Source organism: Alligator sinensis, unplaced genomic scaffold (assembly GCF_000455745.1).
Source record: "Alligator sinensis unplaced genomic scaffold, ASM45574v1 scaffold907_1, whole genome shotgun sequence".
NCBI lineage: Eukaryota > Metazoa > Chordata > Crocodylia > Alligatoridae > Alligator > Alligator sinensis.
The window spans coordinates 3,180,581-3,199,686 of NW_005841925.1; the positions used below are offsets into that span (position 1 = coordinate 3,180,581).

Genomic DNA, 19,106 nt, shown 5'->3' on the forward strand with positions numbered 1-19,106 from the left:
ATTGGTTTGTAAGATGGATTGTTTTTGCAACAATGGCATTAAGGTCTACCTACTCCCCTACCCCACGCTCTGCCTTTGTGTTGTGCTCATACTCTCAACTAGGCATAGTTTCCCACTGAGGACAGGGGGACCCTTTCCCACCAGCTTTAGTAGGTGCTGGGTCAGAGTCCAAGCTAGTCATCTTCCCCTGAAACTACAAACAGGCCTTTGAGCCCTAAACCTTCACTCAAAACCAGATTATAAAGAGAAGAAAACAACGTGGCTCAGCCACAATGATAGTGCTATCAGGACATGCCACACATTACTGCTGAGTTATCCTGTTAACTGCATAACCACTCTTCCCTCAACCTGGATGAGAAGCTCTTTGGGGCAGAGTTTGTCCCTCACCATATGCTGATGCTGTATCAACAATGAGCATTACACTCATTAAAAGAGAATGCTGTGTGGGTGGAGATTTAGTTGTGGCCAAGGTCTAAGGAGATGAGCTCTTAAATCTGACCCCACAGCAGCAGAATTTTAGTATCCCGTGCATATTTTTCTTGGGGGGAACATAACCTTGTACTTCCAGAAGAAGGGGCTAAATAATCTGACAAGCCTTGCTTATCTCAAAGCATTGTGGATCAGAGCCAAAGGGTAGCTGGATATCTAATTTCCTTTTGAAATCAATGGGCTTGTAATCGCTGGACCAAGCTTGTAAGTACCAAATGGGCTTGTAAGTACTTTTTTGGCTCCAGCTCTACAACCCTATACAATTATAGACACTGCAGTTGGTTGGAAATGAGAGTTTTTCCGCATGGCAAAGTTGGACAAAAAATAAATTTTCATTAAAAATAGTTATCTTAAAGTGAAGAATTGGGGGAATTTTTCAAACAAACTCAGTAAAGTTCTCTCTCAGAAAGCAGGTGTTGTTTGTGTAATATTCTCTTTTTCCCCCCATCAAAAAGCCAGTTTGCAGCAAGGTTTGTTTTGATGGAAGATTTTTGACAAGTCCTAGAAGTAAAACAGGGGTTTGGTTGCAGAACACTACCTGGATACTGGTAAAGACTCAAAATTACAAAAATTTGCATCTTGCATGTAGTGGGAACTGGTCCCTCTTACCTACCCATTACATGAAGTCAAAAGATCCTGTTCTCCCCTCAACAGGCCAAGTCAATTGTAGCCTGCAGGAAGATGAGCCACCAGGTGTTGCTTTTACAACAGCTGGTGGTTCCTACCTGAAGGAACATTCAATTAAATCAGTATAAAGAGCACATTGGAAGAGAGCTGCTCCTGTGCCAGCAATACTTTCAGCTGCAACTCTGAACTTCACACCTGGGTCTGAGCAGGTATGAAGTTTCCTGGGTTTTTTCTGTATGTTTTAATTTAAGATAGTGATTCTCAACCAGGATGCCCTGTGATCCTTTTAAAGGTGAGAGACATCTTGCAGTATTTGCACAGTTAGGTGTGTAAACACCTATACATGACTCACAGGAATTCAAAAACCATCCTGCTGTGCTGTGGTCTGCAGCAGAAGAACATTTCTATTATTTTTCTGTAATCTAAGCAAGTGAGAACTAAGAGCTGACACTTTTCTAAGTGGTACCTTGAGTCTAAAAAGGTTGAGAACCACTGTTTAAGATGGTAATTGCTTGTTTCTATGTTACCCGGAGTTTTGAGTGCATGCCTGTATATAGTCCTAGCCCGCTCTCTGATAGTGGGATATATACCAACCTGTGTTATTAAGGTGACCTGTGACAGGTATGGCAGCACTGTGTGAAAGGTCCTGCTGGAGAAATGAAGCAGCAGAAGGGGTATAACCATTCTGCACTGGATGGAATTCTGCCACAGGTTCGACTGCCCAGTGGATAACTGGGGTATAATTCTCCACTGGTCCATTTGGCACTCTGTTCTCCTCTTGGGGGTAATTACTTTGGTTTGGTTGATAATATGGACCTTCCTCTGGTGAGGTTAGGAGAAAAAAAAGACAGGAACAACAGGGTTAATGACCAGGATCAAGTGAGGCACTGCAGCAGGCTAACTTTTATTTTATAATTGCAATCTCTGGTGGTTTTGCCCTCTGACACTTAAAAAATGCTGCAGAGATGATCATTGTCATCACAGTAGCATCCACAGTATCATCACTCAGCCGCTCTCTGTCCTTCCCATCCTGTCCCAATAAGAGTTCCCAACCCTTTCCCAGCTTTCTAGAACTCCAAACCAGAGAAGAGAGAGACTTAAGGAAAGTTCTCAGACACCTTAGTGATGGGGGGTGGTACCTAACCCCTATAAGGGAGACACAAAATTAGGACCATCATGGACTGGTTTTGGCTTGGACAGTATAAGAGTTGATTCTGATCTACAGTCAGTGAGGGCCCTTGAGATTTAATGTACTTCTCCCATTGTGAAGACAGCTGTCAGGATCTGGCCATCCCTCTAGAAAGCCAGCTGTAACAGGGGCTTTGCCAAAAGACATCCAAGATGGGATTCCCAATGAAAAATCATGGGTAGGCAACCCCCAATGGGGGTTCACTTCCCACATACCCAGCAGAGAGCATGCTGAGAATCATAACTACTACAAAGAATAAAACACCAACAGACGTAGTTATTGGCTCTTCTCGCCTGGTCCACCCTGCATGACTGGGTGCAATTTCTGTCCGGTACTCCTCTGGGACTTGCACAGGATTCCCTACAGCTCCCAATGCCCAGGAAGGAAGGCAACTCTAAAGCAAGCCAAGCTGCTTTCCTCAGGAAAGGTTTCCTCTTCCCTTGAATCTGGTTTATGCAATTATTCAGGGACATTGCAACATGGATAAAATTGCAAGGGGTTTGTGAGAGACAGATGTTATATGAAATACAAACATATCTTGGTATGGTCCTGCCTCTGAACCTACCTCCAGCAATGAGGGGCAGCAACGAAGGACTCATAAACCACTCCAGTAGGTCAGGTTCATCAGGGTAATCATGTGAAGTGGAATGATGGCAGATGTTCATCTGATCCCGAAAGAGGTAGTAGTCTGCCCTTCCAGCCTGCATGCTGTCCATTTCTGTGGAACAAGGCAAACCAGACTGTCTAAATTACATGCCTGTTGCAAGATTTCATACCTGCCCCCCACCCTTTTCCCATAAACATCCCTACCACTGTAGAACCATATAATCTCACTTTGCCCTGCACCTGAGCCTGTGCCACAATTGGTAAAAGGAAGATGGTGAGGGTGTAACACTGCTAGCCAAGTCTGTCTGCCCTTTGAACTTGCCATCATGATCCTTTCCTTTTTCATGTCCGTGTGACAAGGTATTTAGCAGAATTTGAAGATTCATTGAAATCTCACGGGGCCACACCTGAAGTGTTTCTGCTATGCCCCTGGGCTTGTGACCCCTGGGCTGTCAACTGTGCACTTTGGTACCTGCACAACCCCAGCCCCCACTGTTATGGTTGATCATGCTGCAGGCTCTTGCCCCTGATAGCATTGCTCAGAGGTTCTTCAGCGGACTTGTTGCCACTGACCCACCAGCTATGAGGTAGTGCAGTGGTTCCCAAACTGTGGGTCGCAACCCCAAATGGAGTCACAACATCAGCGGATGGGGTAACGGGGGTGGAGGGGCTCTGGGCTAGGAGTAAGGGGTCATGCTGAGGAAATATGGCCTTAAATGGGGTCATGCTGAGGAAGAGTTTGGGAAGCACTGAGTAGCATCTCCAACTTCTGAATCAGATTGAATTCAGATCAGCAGAGCTTTAAACACTTGCAGACCCTGGTCATGCAGATCAAATCTTAAATGAAGGGAGCCTGGCTTAACTTGGATTCCTTGTCCATACTACTTATCAGCATGACCATAGATCGGGGTGGGCAATTATTTGGGCCCAGGGGCCAAATAGGGAACTTTGCTGAGGTGTCATGGACCAGGTCAGCGCTAGCCCCAACTCTCCCACAACAACTCGCCAAAACACCTTACGTGTGATGGGGGTCATGGGCGGGCGGGGAGTGGTGTTCAGGAGCAGGAGGGGTGGGTGAGGCCAAGATCATGGGGTGGGGTCATGGGGCAGTAACAGCACAGGGCCAAGGCCTGGGACAGAGCCATGATCCACTGCCTGCACCCCTCTGCGACACGTGGTTTCTGCAGGCAGGGAACAGATCATGTCTCTGCCCCAGCACAGCTCCACGCTGCCACCACTCCAAGATCCCAGGGGCTCCATGGAGAGCAGTTGGGAGCTGCACAGGCAGGGCGCTCTGATTATGTCCACCTGGTGGAGTGCCCTGCCCGCACAGATCTTGCCCCTGGAAGCAGGTGTGGGGTGGACGGTCTGGGGTACCCAGACAGCAAGGCTGTGCCTGGTGGCAGCTGGAAGAAGCCACTGCTGGGGCTGCCAGGAAATGGAGTCCAGCAGTCACATTGCCCAGCCCTGCTGCATGCCTGGGCATAAACCATGTCTTGGACTACCCCCATGCCTTTACTGAGCGGTGCAATATCACTTTGTGGACCAGATCTGGCCCTGGGCCATATTTTGCCCTCTACTACCATACGTTGTTCTCCTCTCCTGACTCTGGCTCCCTCAAGTGATCCCAAGCATGTATTACATTATCTGTATCCTCAGTGGGTATATCTACATGTGCCGTTAGCAACTGGCAATAAGCTTCAGGACTGCAGCATATCGAGCTGGAGAGAGGCAGCCCCAGCTGACAGGGGACCTGAGGGGTCAGCCTGCCAGCCCAGGGCTGCTCTGCCCTGGCTCAATGTACTGCAGAGGGGCTGGCTGGGGCATGTGGGTGCTAAAATGTGGGGCTAGCCACTAGGCAGCCCCCACACTGTAGCAGCCTCATGCCCTACCAACCCCAGTCACTGTCTACATGTGGGTTTTGGTGTATGTAACTACTCCGCTGTAGGATAGCACTTGTCCCGGACAGTACTATCCTACAGCAGAGTTCATTAGTTTACTGCACCCTAATACAGGAGCATGTGTAAGTAATGGTGATGCTTTACTACGGAGCTAATTGGTCTATTCCTCAGTAAATCGCACATGTAGGTGCACCCAGTCTTTACCTATTTAGCCTTAGCTGCATCTCTGGGATTACATCTGAGCTCCAGAAGAGGCAGAAAAGGCTCACAGATATTACACCAGGCTATGGAGCCTTGCATCAAAGTCTATGTACAACAGAATGACTCCCTAGGTAGGCTGCCCTGCTCCCTAGCATAGGGCACATAGAAATGCTGACAGACTCAGGAAGGCTCCCGATTGCTAAGGCTGTACACTTCCTAGTGTCTCTCATGCCAGCACCTCCTCAGGTTTCTTTATATGTGCAAGATCATACAGCTACACCACGCTGGGGTGATTAAAATGAAGCATGAAGCAGGGTGAAAACACTTGCCCAGTAACAGTAATTTAGTGGCCCTGGCTCTCCAAACCCTTCTTTGAGCTGCAAAAAAATCTTTGGTTATGCAGAGCTCCTAAGAGCCAGTGCTTCTGCCCTGAAGACTTTAGACAGCCAACCCTGTTGAGCAACATGTGGTTGAACGGTCTGCAGATTGAGAAGTCTGGATTCAGGCTTTACCCAGTCTGGCCACAGGCCACCGAAGCTGCTGTTGGTGCACCACCAATTACCCAAGCAGGTTCCTGTTAGATAATCGGGATGGAGGTGTGTGGCAGGATGGAGGTGTGTGGCAGGATGGAGAATTGTATGACAGTTACTATTATCCTAGTATATGACTATTTCTTTAAGTGGTTTTCAACCTTTTTTTCATTTGCAGACCCCTAAAAAATGTCAAATGTAGGTGAGGACCCTTTTGAATTGTAAATGTAGGCATTCACATACTTTTGATTGATCACAGTCATCTTTCATAGAGCCCTTAGACATAGTCTGCAGACCCCCAGGGGCCTGCAGACCACAAGTTGAAAACTGCTGCCTTAGAGGTGCTTTTCATATATGTAGCTTATGATCCTTTTCAGTGACAAGTAAGTACCTATCCCCACACTCTACCAATAGCTCAACTGAGATCCAGGATGCCTCAGGGCTACATTTCCCAAAGTCCTTCACTGACTTGGGGTAGGTTTGTTCTTTTATGGCTGTGCACTCTGATGACATTTCTAGGACCTGATTATCAGTCATGCTCACCACATGCATTTTGCAATGATGTCAGAAGAGATGTGGATGCTCAGCATGTACATGGTCCATTCATATTCATATATGGTACCATTGCTGTAGGAGAAGTATGGATTCCAAAAGCGCATCAAACCTTATGATCAGTTCCTGATAATTTTGGGTGCCCACATAAAAGGCACCTGACGGTTTATGCTTAAAGTGGCTTGCCCAAAGTGTCTTAGTGAGTCAGGAGCACAGCTGGAAAATGAACCCAGGGTTCTTGCAAGACCTGCAGTACCCAGACAAAATGTAAATAACCAGGAACAGGAATATAGGGGAGGACCTGCTGCTCAGATGAAACAGATCAGTAGTTAGGTGAAGATCTTTCATCTCTAAGTTCTTGAGAGGCTGTTACAAACAACTAAGTGCATGATGTTCTCTTCTGGGTTTTATTTTCATGCAATTCAGTCCTTTATTTATTTAAAAGAAAATCAGTCTGTCACTCACCTTGAGGAGGGTTTCTCAGCGATAAACTCTGAAAACCATTTTCTATCTGCAGCTGAAAAATAAAAGCATGATGAGACCATTTGCTTTGTTTAACTGCATTATCACAGAAATCTGAGAAAGCAAGTGCATCTGTGAACAAATGCCCCAACAGTTACTTATGTACATCTAGGCACACTTTTACAAGGGAGCTTTCTCAGGTGGAGTTGATTCAGCAACAGTCTTGTTCTACATCTAGCTTTACTGCTCTTTAATGGCTCAGTAGAAACACAAGTCTGCTAATGTCAGTCTGAGCCAAAGACAATAATGGCTTCATAGGATACATACGAGCAAAATATGCTTTCCAACTTGGACCTGAAAAGGAATCTACTGGAGATGGAGCTGAAAGCCAAGGAGTTTGCTTAACAGCAGCAGCACCTCTTCTGGTATGGAAGGGAAGCCGCATAATTTTACAAGAAGGAAGCATTTTACCAACTGACTTTTACAAGTAGGGAGCATTTTACCATCTGAATTGCTAACACCAGGCTCCTGCCATTGTTTGAGTGAATTTGCATCTTGCAGAGCACAGGAACACAGATACCTCGCCACTTTAAACACCTAGCCAGAAGAGCTTTGCATCTTTCCACTCTTCTGTGAAATATTAAACATAGCCTGCAGGAAATATGCCAGCTTGCCACTGGATAACTTTGAGGTAAAAAGACTGTTTCAACTTTTCTCTGTGCCCAACCTGGACAAATAAACTTTTCCAAACAGGGGATTTTACCACACCTTCAGCCCTCCTGTGAAATACGAATTTTCATTTCTACCCAGGAGAACTTTTACAATCTCTGTTCTCTCCTATGCCTGATGAAGGGTGTGCGTGCCCAAAAGCTTGCAGATAAATGCAATAATTTGTTTGCAAATATCTAGTTGGTCTAATAAAAGATATCACCTCTTCAGCGTGTTTTGATTCCAATAGCACAACCAAGCATTTGCACCCAAAGAGCTAAGATTGCTAGTGGCGACTGATTTGCGGGAACTGGAGCAAATCCCCAGGGTATACAATGGGTGAGATCCCCAGTTAGTGTGACCTGATGTGATTCCACTCACACGAAAGGAGCTGGTTTGATTTACTAGCTGAGAATCTTACCAAGATAGAAGGGCTCGTCTTTGTGAGGATGTCCATGCTAGCTTCCAGGCCATCTGATATAGCAGGGCAGCTACTGCTTTCTGTGATGGCACTTGGGCTCCCTGCACAAGGAGGCTTTTCTGTGGCCAGCAGAGTTGCATCTTTGCCAAGGGTTTAGCTGGTACAATTATTTCTGCTATGGGATATGACTGTTTCAGCCTTCCCAGCTGCCACAGAGCTGTTGCAGAGGATTGTAATATAGACCAAGCCCAACTTAATCTGACCCGTTAAAGAAGTTCAAACCTGTGTAGATACAATTACTTCACATTTCTGGGAGACTTCTCTACTGTTTCTACTAAGCTCCCAAACAAGGTTTGTTTATAATGTGTGTGAATTTTATAAAATATTTATAAATATACGTTATTAACCCATGTGCAGACAAATGTATTAATTATAGATACATACACACACACACCTCTACACATATACAATATAGTATAAAAAATTTATATGTTCGTATATGGATTAAAAAAAAAAAAAAAAAAAAAATCACCGTAGTTATTCTGGAGCAAGGTTTGGGTTTGGTTTTTTTTGTAAGCTAGGCCTTAAGAACAGAAATCGCCCAGCTGGACTAGAGAGGAGTGAGCAGGTGTCCAGACAGGGCCTACTTTCATGCCTCTTTGCAGCCTACTGCATGCATGGAAATGGTGGGTAGTCAGGCAAAAATTGCTTCACCTCCACTATGGAAGACCCTTCTTGCACAGGGGGAAACTCATGAACTGAAACACCTTCTACATAGCACCTAAGTATGAACTAGGGTGAAATGAATGGGTGACCAGACCCAGGTGCCCATTTAGAGAGCAGCAGGTTCTTTGGCCTCTATTCCTTGGCTGCCATTGTGGTGGCAGCTGACAGATGCTTGGGCTGGGGACACTCAACATCATCTCTTCCCAGGGCTCCAGAACTGCTAGTTACATCTCAGCTTAGCTGGGTGTTACAGAGATCAATTGCCCAGTCATGTTGCCAGGGCAAGAAGCATGGTAAGAGCAACTCTCAATGGCATCAGGATGCTTATATGCAGGGGACTAACAGTGACGTTGCTTGGGTCAGCACTGAAAGAAAACCCCACTGATGACAGTTCCCCATGAACCTCTTTGACTTGAGACATCTTCCCAGGTTCTGAACAATTCCAGCAGTGATCCTTCATGTTTAGTTTTTTCCCCCTCTCCTCTCTGCCCCAGTTCTAGTACCTCTATCCGAGATGTAGGTTGTGACAGAACGGGGACTTTCACAGTAGGAGGTCTCATGTCAAGCTTGTCTTTGTCGTCTTCATCCTCCTGCAGTATATGGTCTAAAAGGCAAACCATAAAATTACACAGAGAACCATACTGACCAGATAGATCCCATAATTCACATGCCTGAATTTCCAACAGGGGGACTTTGTCATGATATACAGTTCCAATGAGGAGGGAGTGTTTGCTCAGAATTTAAGATCCACATCTGCAAAAGATGCTCTGCTAAATTTTGGATTCCCTCCGTTTTCAGGTGTTTCCAGTTGGGGACACCTAGGGCCTAATTTCTCAATAGGGGCTGGTGATTCAGAGTGCTCCTGTTTGTGGGAACCATGCAGAAGGTATCAGAAGGAGGCCTACTTCTCAGGAGGTAGGCCATCAGCACTTTCTAAAACTTCCCACCCCTCTCAGGTGCCTTGGGTTGGGCTCCCAGCACATACTAGCAGAGGCATGGTAGTGAAGCTTGGTGCCCAGGCTGCATGGTGCCCAGGGCAGTGCTGGCTTCTCCCATGCCAATTGCAGGGATGCAATCAGCTGCTGCTGCAGTAATGGCTGTTCTTGAGCCCCTCGACAAAGGCAGGATCTAGGGTTGCTGCCCAAGTCACCCCTTCCCCAAGTTATGCTACTGTACATTAGTCAAAGTGAGGACGCAAGAATCTCTTTGGTGACAGGTAAAAGTTAATGGGAATGTTTCTGAAAATCTTGCCCTTGATGCCACTGGCTTACTTGGATCTTCCTAAGCTGTTACACAGCTGGTGGGGGACTTCCTGAGTGCTTCCCTCAAATACATCTCAGCTCCCATCACCTACACAGCCCTACTGACTTCTACTTGTGCAACTGTTCTCCAAGAGCTTGGCTCTCCGTCTTTCCTCAATGCAGACCTTTGGTTTGGAGAAGGGAAGAAATATTTCTCTTGAGGAATGATCCATGGGCCAGTCATCCTACCTGCCATGGAACAGTAGTAAGCAACAATCTCACTCCAGCTGAGCCACCCCCATCATTCAGACCACAGGCCCATATTTTTCAAGAAGGTTCAGTTGCTTTCATTGACAGAAAGTAGCAGGGGCCAGTGGGTGTGAGTTATTTCTAACTATCTGGCTCCATGATAGAACCACTGGTGCAAAGGAACAAGAGAGGTTTTCCTGTTGGCTACAGAAGCCCTGAAAAATGAGTCGTACTTGTTTTTCTGAGGGATATTAGTCGACCTCTACAGTTGAATGATATCTTTTCTGTCTCTTTTGTTTTCCTTCAGTTAGTGCTAAGGTGACCTGAAGAGGGCAAAGTAATGTTAGCAGCCTGAAAGGGTTCTAGCAAACAGCCCATCTCCCATATGAAGTCGTGGTATAGTCAGTGTGGCACAGGGCCTGGGCCAGGATGAGAACAACAGCAACTCCTTCCACAGCTTGGAGCCATATCTACCCATCTCAACCCTCAACATGTAACCCCCATCCTTACTTGCAGTAGCGGGAGCATTGTTTGTTGCCACAGCGAGGGGCTGCTTGATTCTGTACACTTTGTGGGGGTCGTCGGAGTTCTTGGAGTTATCTTCCACCATCACGAACATGTTAGTGGAACACAGGGCACAGCGGAAGTTGGTTTTCCACCTGGCTCGATCTTGGATATTTGGATGGTACTTTCCACTGGCGATGGCCCAGGCCTATTCATAAAGATGAGGGTAAAAATAAGAATTTCCAGTTACTAGGTCAGACTATAAGTCCAGTTTGGCCAGTATCTGGTGTCATACAGTGACAGAGTGGATGCTGGAAGGGAGAGCGTGCCAAGTATGGCCAAGGGTTTGTCCCCTGTTCCTCTCCCACTTGCAGCCTCTAGCATTTAAGGTTTAGGAAGTTTTGATTCAGAGGCTGTGCCCTTAACTTGCATGTTCAATAGCTGCTGATGCACCTTTCTTCCAAGAATTTGTCCAATCCTTTTATGGGGTGAAGAGAAGATAGGTAAGAAGGAATTAGAGAAAAAGAGAAATTAGAGCTTGACTGTTCTCTCTGGTAGCAAGGTCTGAAAGCCTCTGCACAGATCCCTCCCAATCCACCATTAGCACATTTTAAGACCTCATCTGGTTTACACCATAGCTGTAAACAATCTTCCTCCCAATCAGTTTGAAAACTCATTTACCCAGGAGTAAATCTGGAGTCACACCACTGGTTTGGACTGGCTTCTGCAGGAGTTGGGGTTTTGCAAAGGAAAGGAGAGAGTCATTTGGCATCCTACCCTGAAAATTTCATTATCATTGTTGGTAATATCCCTCCTGGAATTGTGTTTCCAAGGGATACGAAACTCAGTGTGGGCTTCATTTGTCCAGCGGATCCCTTCATATTTGTTGCTGTTGATCTCTTTAATCAGCCAGGGGCCAAAACGCAATTTCTGAGAATCCCTAAAACGATAGAGGCGGGGGTTAACACAGGACCATGGCAAAAGCACAGCACACACTGAAAGACCAGAGCCACAAGGAACAACATCACCCCTGGATGGCCTACTCCTATGCAGGGAAGAGTTCTGCCGCAATAAATACAGGTGTTTAGCTTGTGACCAGAGGCCTATACAAGCCAGTGAAAAGCTACTTCCTTTTCCTTGTCACAGCATCAGGACAGAGCTGATCCACTGCTGGCTTTGGTTGCTAGTGCACTAATACAAGCTGCTACGCAACTCTCAAAGTATAGATGCACGAAGATGCACCTGTGTGCAGTTGTTCTGGACAAATGCATTTATGGACATGCAATGCATGGATTATTAGTCAATAATAGTACAGGATTAGTACAGAAATTGAATGCAGCCTGGTCAGTTGCCAGAGTTCCCCTTCAGTGCTATTGACAGCCTCTTGTGACCATGGATAAGCCCTCACATCTTCCTGGGCTTTTGCTCCCCATCTGTAAAAAGGGAATTGGCAAAGGCATGAGGCTAGCAAGCCCACTGCACTGTGGCACACCAGTTTCTGTAGCCAATGAAACACAGGAGAGGGATACGAGTAGTATCATATCCAGCTGCCCAGACTCCTCAGCCCAAAGGACTAGGTCCCCATTGACAGGCAGTCATCTGGAGTAGCCTTCAGAGAAAGGCTTGAGCTTGTGCCTCTGATGCCATAGTGAGACATCATCCTGCACACTTTCCCACCACAGCCCTTCAAAAGGGGAAGGGTGACACCTCCTTTCCTCCCTCCACCCCAATTTTGATGACCATCTACTCTACTTAGTCTCCTTCCTACCATAGTTCATATGGTATCTAGCACAGTGAGGTCCCAACCTTATGTGCGGCATCTCTAAGACAGCGTCATACACGATGGCAAGACTTGGAGGATATTTTTACACATGCTCTTAGGGTGGGGAGGGGGGAGGTGCTTTAATAAGAGCGGCTCCAAGAGCCACTAAATAAAGTGCCCAGAGCATCTTGTGTAACAGTGTCCATGCACTTCAAAATAGTGGTGGAGCATCGAATGAGCTATAGAAGGAGTGCCCCACCACCATTTTGAAGCACGGGGATGCTGATACACGAGACGCAGAGGCTTGCTGGAGCACAGTAATTACCATGCTCCAGCAAATTCTATTAATCAAGTCTACTCCAATGCGCTGTAATTACAACATGTCGGAGCAGCTTCTGAACTTGTTTACAGGCACCCAGAGGTATCAGGGCCAGTTATCTGGAAACTGCCTATCAGATACCTACCCAGGTCTGCCACCCATGATAAGGACTGGAGAGTGCAACAGGGACTATGTCTAGACAGCAAATTTACTGTGTCCAGTCATGGTGCCTTCAAACACATTGCAGAGTTCAGCATTACATCTCCGCCTCCCCCCAACTCCTAACTAGGAGCAGCATACCCATGTCTGCGTCTGGTCAGGGAGGCAGGCTAATCAACACCATCACTTAGCAGTGCTAATTAACTCAATGTTTCCACCATGCCAACTCTGCTACATGGCTGCTCATTTAGTGGCAAGGAGATTGTGAGCTAAGGCATGGAGCTGCACGGTCTATGTTGAGACACTGCCATCAGGTGCAGTAAATTTAGTCTCCACTGGGCCAGGAAGGGTTGATCAGCGTTTCTTATTGCTGTCACCTTTGGTTTGGTACATCACTCCTGTTGCAGAGCACAATGCATCTTCCCTCCTAACCTGGCCACTCACCCTTCATTCTCTGAAGTAGCCATGGTGCAGCCAGGCTCAGACGAGTTGCAGACTCAAGGGCTGGGCAGTTTGCTCCCTGCCTACCGAATGGAGTTTGTGCCAATCCAATGGAACCTGCAGAGACGCACAGAGAGAGCAATACAGAGTCACTGGCATGTTGCAATGCCCTCTGGGTGCAAAAGAGAAAAAAAAAAAAACCACGTGAGCAGAACACCCTGTGCACCTGGGTTCCCTTGCAGCTTTTAGCCTGCACACCTTCCTTGAGGCCAGTGTGAGGCATCCTCCTGCGGGGAAGGGAGTTTTTGCTCTGTTTTCTTGCATGGACTTTGCTGGTGTCTGTGGACAGGGGGTGGGCAGAGCAAGAGACACTTATGGTTTGCACAATAGTTGCAAACAATGTGGCAGATGCTTTATGCCACAAACAAGGTGGTTTCTGTTCCCAAGAGCTTCAGTCTAACCAGGAAACAAAACCTATAAGCCTTGCTGCTCAGGTGTCCTTCAGAATGGTCCTCCTGGGCTTTAAGAAAGAAGAAAAATTATCAACTAATCCACAGTAAAAGCTCTGTTATCTGGCATCTCCCGGGGATGGGGGATGCCAGTTAAATGTGCGCCGTCTGGTGCAGTCCCTGGCGTCAGCATGCCAGGGGACAGAGAGGGGGGCCCCGCACAGGCTGTTTTGCTGTAGGCCAAAGAAGTGGCAAAGAAAAACTCGGCTCACGGCTGCAAAATGGGAAGTCCCCCGGAAGTGGCACTTCCAGTTTCGCTTTTGCCACGTCCCTCGGATGCTGGTTAATGGACTTTTCTGGCTAATAAAGTGCCGGTTAACACAGCTTTTGCTGTACTTCAAACACGCAGAGGAGGAGATGCATTTACTAATCCCTGGACTGCCTTGAGTCTAAGAAAAAAAATCTGCCACTCATGTAACCCTGTCCTCTCCGATTTATTCGATTATTATCCTAAAACCAATCCTGCCTGGTCCCATTTCCTCCTCCAGTTGAGTTGAGCTAGCACCAGCTTTCAGTAGAATTATGCTGTGGGATATTCCCAGGAGGGGCTAATTTGTCGCTAAATCCACCAGGTAGCAGCATGCTGCATCTTGGTGACACATGCAGGCCTGGCACTGCACACAGATGCCATGAAGGTGTTAAAACCTGAGGTTAGGAGATCTCAAATTCTAGCAATGATTCTACCACTATCTTCCACCAGGATCATGATCAAGCCACAGAGACATACACCCATGCCCTCTACCTCCTTTCCCCATCTAGTTACTGGGGATACAGTTTGTAACCCACGTCAGCAAAGCTTCAGTTAAGGGCTCTTTGAAAGTGCTCCCACAACAGATGCACATAAACACAAATGCTGAGTAACCAATATAACCGTGATGCAACAGTAGCCTGCTGCCTGGCACCACCCAGACTGCACATGAGTAGCCTGAAACATCTATATGGTGACTTCCTCCATGCTTCCCTTCACTGCATTGCAAAACCCCTGCAAGTTAGCTGAGTCTGATGAAATCCACAGAGAGAAAGCCACATCAAGCTCTCAAACTGCAGGCTGACCTAAGTCACCTGTCACTGTATATTTAGCACATCTGTGCATGCAACTTATGTTTTCCCCTATGGAACTCAAAGCCTTTGCAGACTCAGGTGAACTATCTGTGGCAACGACCTCTGCCAGTCACAGAAACCAGGCAGGGGGAGCAGGTGCCTGTTAAACTTCTGTAAACTAAGCCAGGAATTATGAAGGATAGGAGGGAAATCTTCCCAAGCAAGTCATCATCTGCCTACAAAAGAATGGCTTTAAGCAGTGTGCTGCTGAAATCAATGGCAAAACATATGAATTTCAGCATGTACAAGCACACAAACACACACACACACACACACGCAGAGCCAACATGCCACTCTGAGACATCCAGCCAACCTTTGCTCTTTTGGCATTCGCTCAAATACCTCGCTGCAAGATGACAAGAACAAGCTAAACAAAAAGCATTTCGTTATTTGCAAAGCATGGAGAAAAAGACAACCCCATGCAGCTGTGATTAATTTTTTCCTCTCCTCCCCAGCTCTGATCAGTGATCAGCACTAGCAGGAAACAACAAAACAGCACCCTGCCAGATTGGTTACCTTTGCTGTTTCCAAAGGATGTTACCAGGGGCTGTCTGTGAGTTGTTGTAATAATATCGAAGAGTGCTTAGTACAGACGCTTCCTTTTATAGTCGTTGGCTGGCACAGTCCAGCTCAGGGCACAGCCAATCAGCCGGCGCAACGTTTCCAGAATGGGTGGGTTTAATAAAACAAAAACATGAAACTTTATCAAGACCTATTTCTAGTCCGGCTGTGGTGATGCAAGTGGTTTCTACTGCTCCTGCCCATATATAGGACTTCCTTTCCTGGAAATCACATGATCTTCTCAAAAGTAAAAGTTTCATTTTTCTCCAGCTCTTTAAGAAAGCTGTTTAGAGAACCAGCTTCCCTACAAATCACTACCATAATGAAGGTCCTTCTGCTGTCCATCCTGGAGCCCAGCCAGACACTTTTCTAAAGCTGCTTTTCCAATGCCAGCAGCTCCCCGGGACTTATTATAGCCCATTGAACTTCTTTCTTCTTCTTCGTTTTCATCATAATAGATGTTTAAATGAAACTGAAAATGGACAGTTGTGCTTACAGAATGTATTGTATGTACAGTGTAAATATTTAAGTTGTATACACTGTTATCATTCCTGGTGGCAGTGGTCAAATAGCAGCTTTAAACAGAAATCCTTGGCTGATGGGGCTAGGCATGCCACAAATTAAGCCCAGTGCCCTCCTTGACTGCACCTCCAGTCCCCTTCCCTTGCCCAATCTACTGCTCTGCTTTCTGCTCCCTGCCCTATCTGATGCCATGCTGTCTTGCCCCTTCCCAGTCTGCCACATGTCACTCTCAGAGGCTGCCTGTGTCACTTAGGGCATGCATGACACAGGTTGCCCATGGAGATGGCAAAATGCATTAGATTAAGGGTATCAAACTCACTTGCGTCCTCAGGTTGGATCCAGCTTGTGGGCTATATGTTTGACACCCCTGTATTAGATCAGCTAGGTTTTTTCATTGAAAGATCATTTCTTATAACATAATTGCTGCTGGGCTGCCTGGTATATGACATTTCCTGTGTTCATGGAAGGACAAGCCAGTAGTGTTCAGGAATCTCCAAAGGTCTCAGAAATTAATTTCTCCTACCTTAACTGCCCACAAATTTTGCTACCACAGAGTTAAGGTGGCCCCAGGCTGCCCCGTGCCCTTCTAGGAGGATGAGAGCAGTTAATTTCAACTTAAAACAACCTGGCCAAGCATAGCTGAAGTACATACCAGCACTGCATGCAACCTTATGCTGCTCCCTGCTGGTCTGAACACGGCCTCTTCCCAGTTCAGGTACAGTCAGGTAAGTGCTGTAACAAGCAGGCGGGATGGCTGGCTCAGGGGCGGTGCTGCTGTTTGTGCTGCTTCATAGGTTTGAACTACATGGTTTCTACTTGAGCTTTCTAGTTGTGATCATGGTGCTAGGCAGGGATGTGCTGAACTGTGGAGGAGCTAGAGAGGGGTCAGGCAGGGGGAGCTGTCACTGCAATGAGATGAGGGCGGCCTGCAGGTCTTTAGGATAGTTTGCATCAATCACTTAAGGTTTCTCCTCTGCAAATTTAGGACTTTTAGAGAGGTTGAATCTCCTGGGTTACTCATCCTTCCCACTTCTTCTTGACCAGGCTTGGTCAATCCCCAGCCTGTGGGCCAGATCCGGCCCCCAGCATCATGTCATCTGGCTTATCCGGCTACCCAGAGGTCTGTAGGGAGCCCTGCGGGCTGTGGCCCTGCAAGCTAGATTGGACACACAGGGCACGTGGGGCCCAATCCCAGTGTGTAACATCAGGCAGGGGCGGCAGGGGGCTTCAAGCCTGATCTTCAAGTGCAAGGCTGGGTGGAAGTGGCTTGGGGCCCTGAACCCTGGCCCCAGTACTCAGGACCAGAGGAGGTGGCATAAGGTCTCCGAGGCCTCATCCTGGTATTTGAGGGGCCAGCTGAGGCCCAATCCAGGCATGCAGGCCCAATCCTGGTGTGCAGGGTCCAATCCAGCCTGGGGACTGGCTCTGTGCCATTCATCTAGCCTGTGGGGCCCAAACATTGAGCACCACTGCTCTTGACAAAACTTATTTAGTAGCCTAACCTGAGGGGGAGATGACTAGGGCACAAGCCCCAGATGCTGATTCAGAGGGGTATCAGAGTGGCAGCCTGCAGGGAGCCTGTGTCGCTGCTGCAGCCCGTGTTGGGGAAGCTGGTGCTGAGCTAGTGGCAATCCACATAGCCTTCACGAGGAAGTGAGTGCTCCCCCTCTGCCCCTCTCCCTTCCCCTCCACACCAGAATTGAAAGTCACATCTCTGAACTTATGTCATGTCTTCCTGTAGCAGAGGGAGGTGCGGACAACTGTGTCTCGCACATCTGTATATCACGGTTGCCTCTACTACAGAAGACCCTAAATAGCCACAGGCAACATTTTCTGATCAAGCTGTGGGCGAAATAGACTTCTCATCCTGTTGAAAGCTTTAAGATTTCAAATATTCCTATTCCATGTCAGGATAAGCACAAGCCAGGACACATTTTCAGCAAGGACAGAGGCAGACCCACCTTTGGAATTAGGAAGTTGCTTGTCTAGCATATGGGACGCCCAGACCCAAGGTGTCAAGTCCCTTCTCGGGGGCCAGAGCGGGGGCTTGAATGCAAGACTCATAGTCCAAGCGAATGCCTGAACCACCAAGAGTCCGGTTCTTGCGTGCTGGTTCAGGGGATATTTTATACCAAGTGGGACAATGTGACAGGAAATACATGTCTCAGGGCAGCCAAGGGCCTGTGAGTTAGAAGACTCATGGGCTAAGAAAAATTCAGGTTCAGTTCTCTAGTCTGAATCAGGCAGAGAAGGCATATGATCCACGTGAGGTCCTTTCCAGTGTTTTCCCAGTTTTGATCCAGGAGACCTTTCTCAGTGAAAGTTGTGTTGAAACGAATATGTTTTCCTGGGTGTTGCTAACTTGGCACTTTTCATTCCTTTGGCTGAAACAATTTCTGCCCGCATTGCTCCCTGAGCCCTTGTTTGCTTGCTGTCTGCCTCAGCTCTCTATTTACTCAAAGGCTGGGCAATGTCAAGAGGCAGCTAGCCTACCTGCAGGCTGTTGTCAGCATTGTGAGCTCTGTAAAACAGGCTCGGCCCCTGGCTGTGTTTGGGAAATATCCTTGTTTCACTGGGAGTTTCCAGGTGACTTCCACTGTGAAACACAGCCCAGCAAATAAAGCCAAATGTTTTTCCACACAGGGCTGAATTTCTCAATACGTTCACCTTCACCCGTGTCACTGCCACCGTGGTATCTCTGGAATGCAGTGTGTGATAGCCCTGCCTTTTCTACAGAGGATGTGAATCAGCTGTAACTCCGACCAGTGGAGCTTTTTCTTTTCAATAGCAACCTTTTGGTGGCAGTGGGCTAGAATGACCTGATTTGGGTCTGAAGCAGGCTGATGGTAGGACCCGGCCACTGCTGCTACCAGGACCCAGATGCTGCTGCTTTTCCCTGCTGCCTGACCCCATTAAGGATGAAGCTTTCCATTGCCCAAGCATGGTGTGGTGCAGTGCAGCAGGGGCAAAGCCCCCTGCCACCAAAGCCCCCACTGCCTGGCTGTAGTTCAGAGTGGGCAAAGCCCTCCTGGACCCAATGGCTCCATGGGCTAGGTAGGTTTCCAGCCCCTGACTTAAACTAGAAGGCCTCATTCTGGAGGTGTCATGTTCATTGTCAGGTGCACACTTAGGTGCTCATTACATTTGCTTTCTGCAAAAATTTAGGCTATCGAGCTCCAAGCATTCAGATCTTCAGGCTCAAGTGTGGATATTGAGCTATGAAGGTTCAAAGCCAGGGGCTACCAGAGCAGTGTGTGTGTGTGTGTGTGTGTGTGTATTGGTGGATATGGAGTGTAACTTTTCCTTGCCCAGGATGTCACATAGGA

General features: G+C 47.3%; 1 protein-coding gene across 1 annotated transcript in view; it reads right to left on the reverse strand.

Annotated features, from left to right (window-relative positions):
* IRF7 (interferon regulatory factor 7) overlaps positions 1-15,426 on the reverse strand; it is a 27,371-nt gene extending 11,945 nt beyond the window's left edge. Inside the window, exons 1-8 of the mRNA XM_006019218.3 lie at positions 15,214-15,426; positions 13,091-13,204; positions 11,184-11,346; positions 10,413-10,614; positions 8,916-9,016; positions 6,561-6,612; positions 2,871-3,023; positions 1,711-1,938 (exon numbers count right to left, since the gene is read on the reverse strand). Of these exons, the coding sequence (XP_006019280.1) occupies positions 1,711-1,938; positions 2,871-3,023; positions 6,561-6,612; positions 8,916-9,016; positions 10,413-10,614; positions 11,184-11,346; positions 13,091-13,113 (922 nt within the window). The 5' untranslated portion in view covers positions 13,114-13,204; positions 15,214-15,426. The remainder of the gene's footprint in view (positions 1-1,710; positions 1,939-2,870; positions 3,024-6,560; positions 6,613-8,915; positions 9,017-10,412; positions 10,615-11,183; positions 11,347-13,090; positions 13,205-15,213) is intronic.
* Between the last annotated feature and the right edge of the window lie 3,680 nt (positions 15,427-19,106).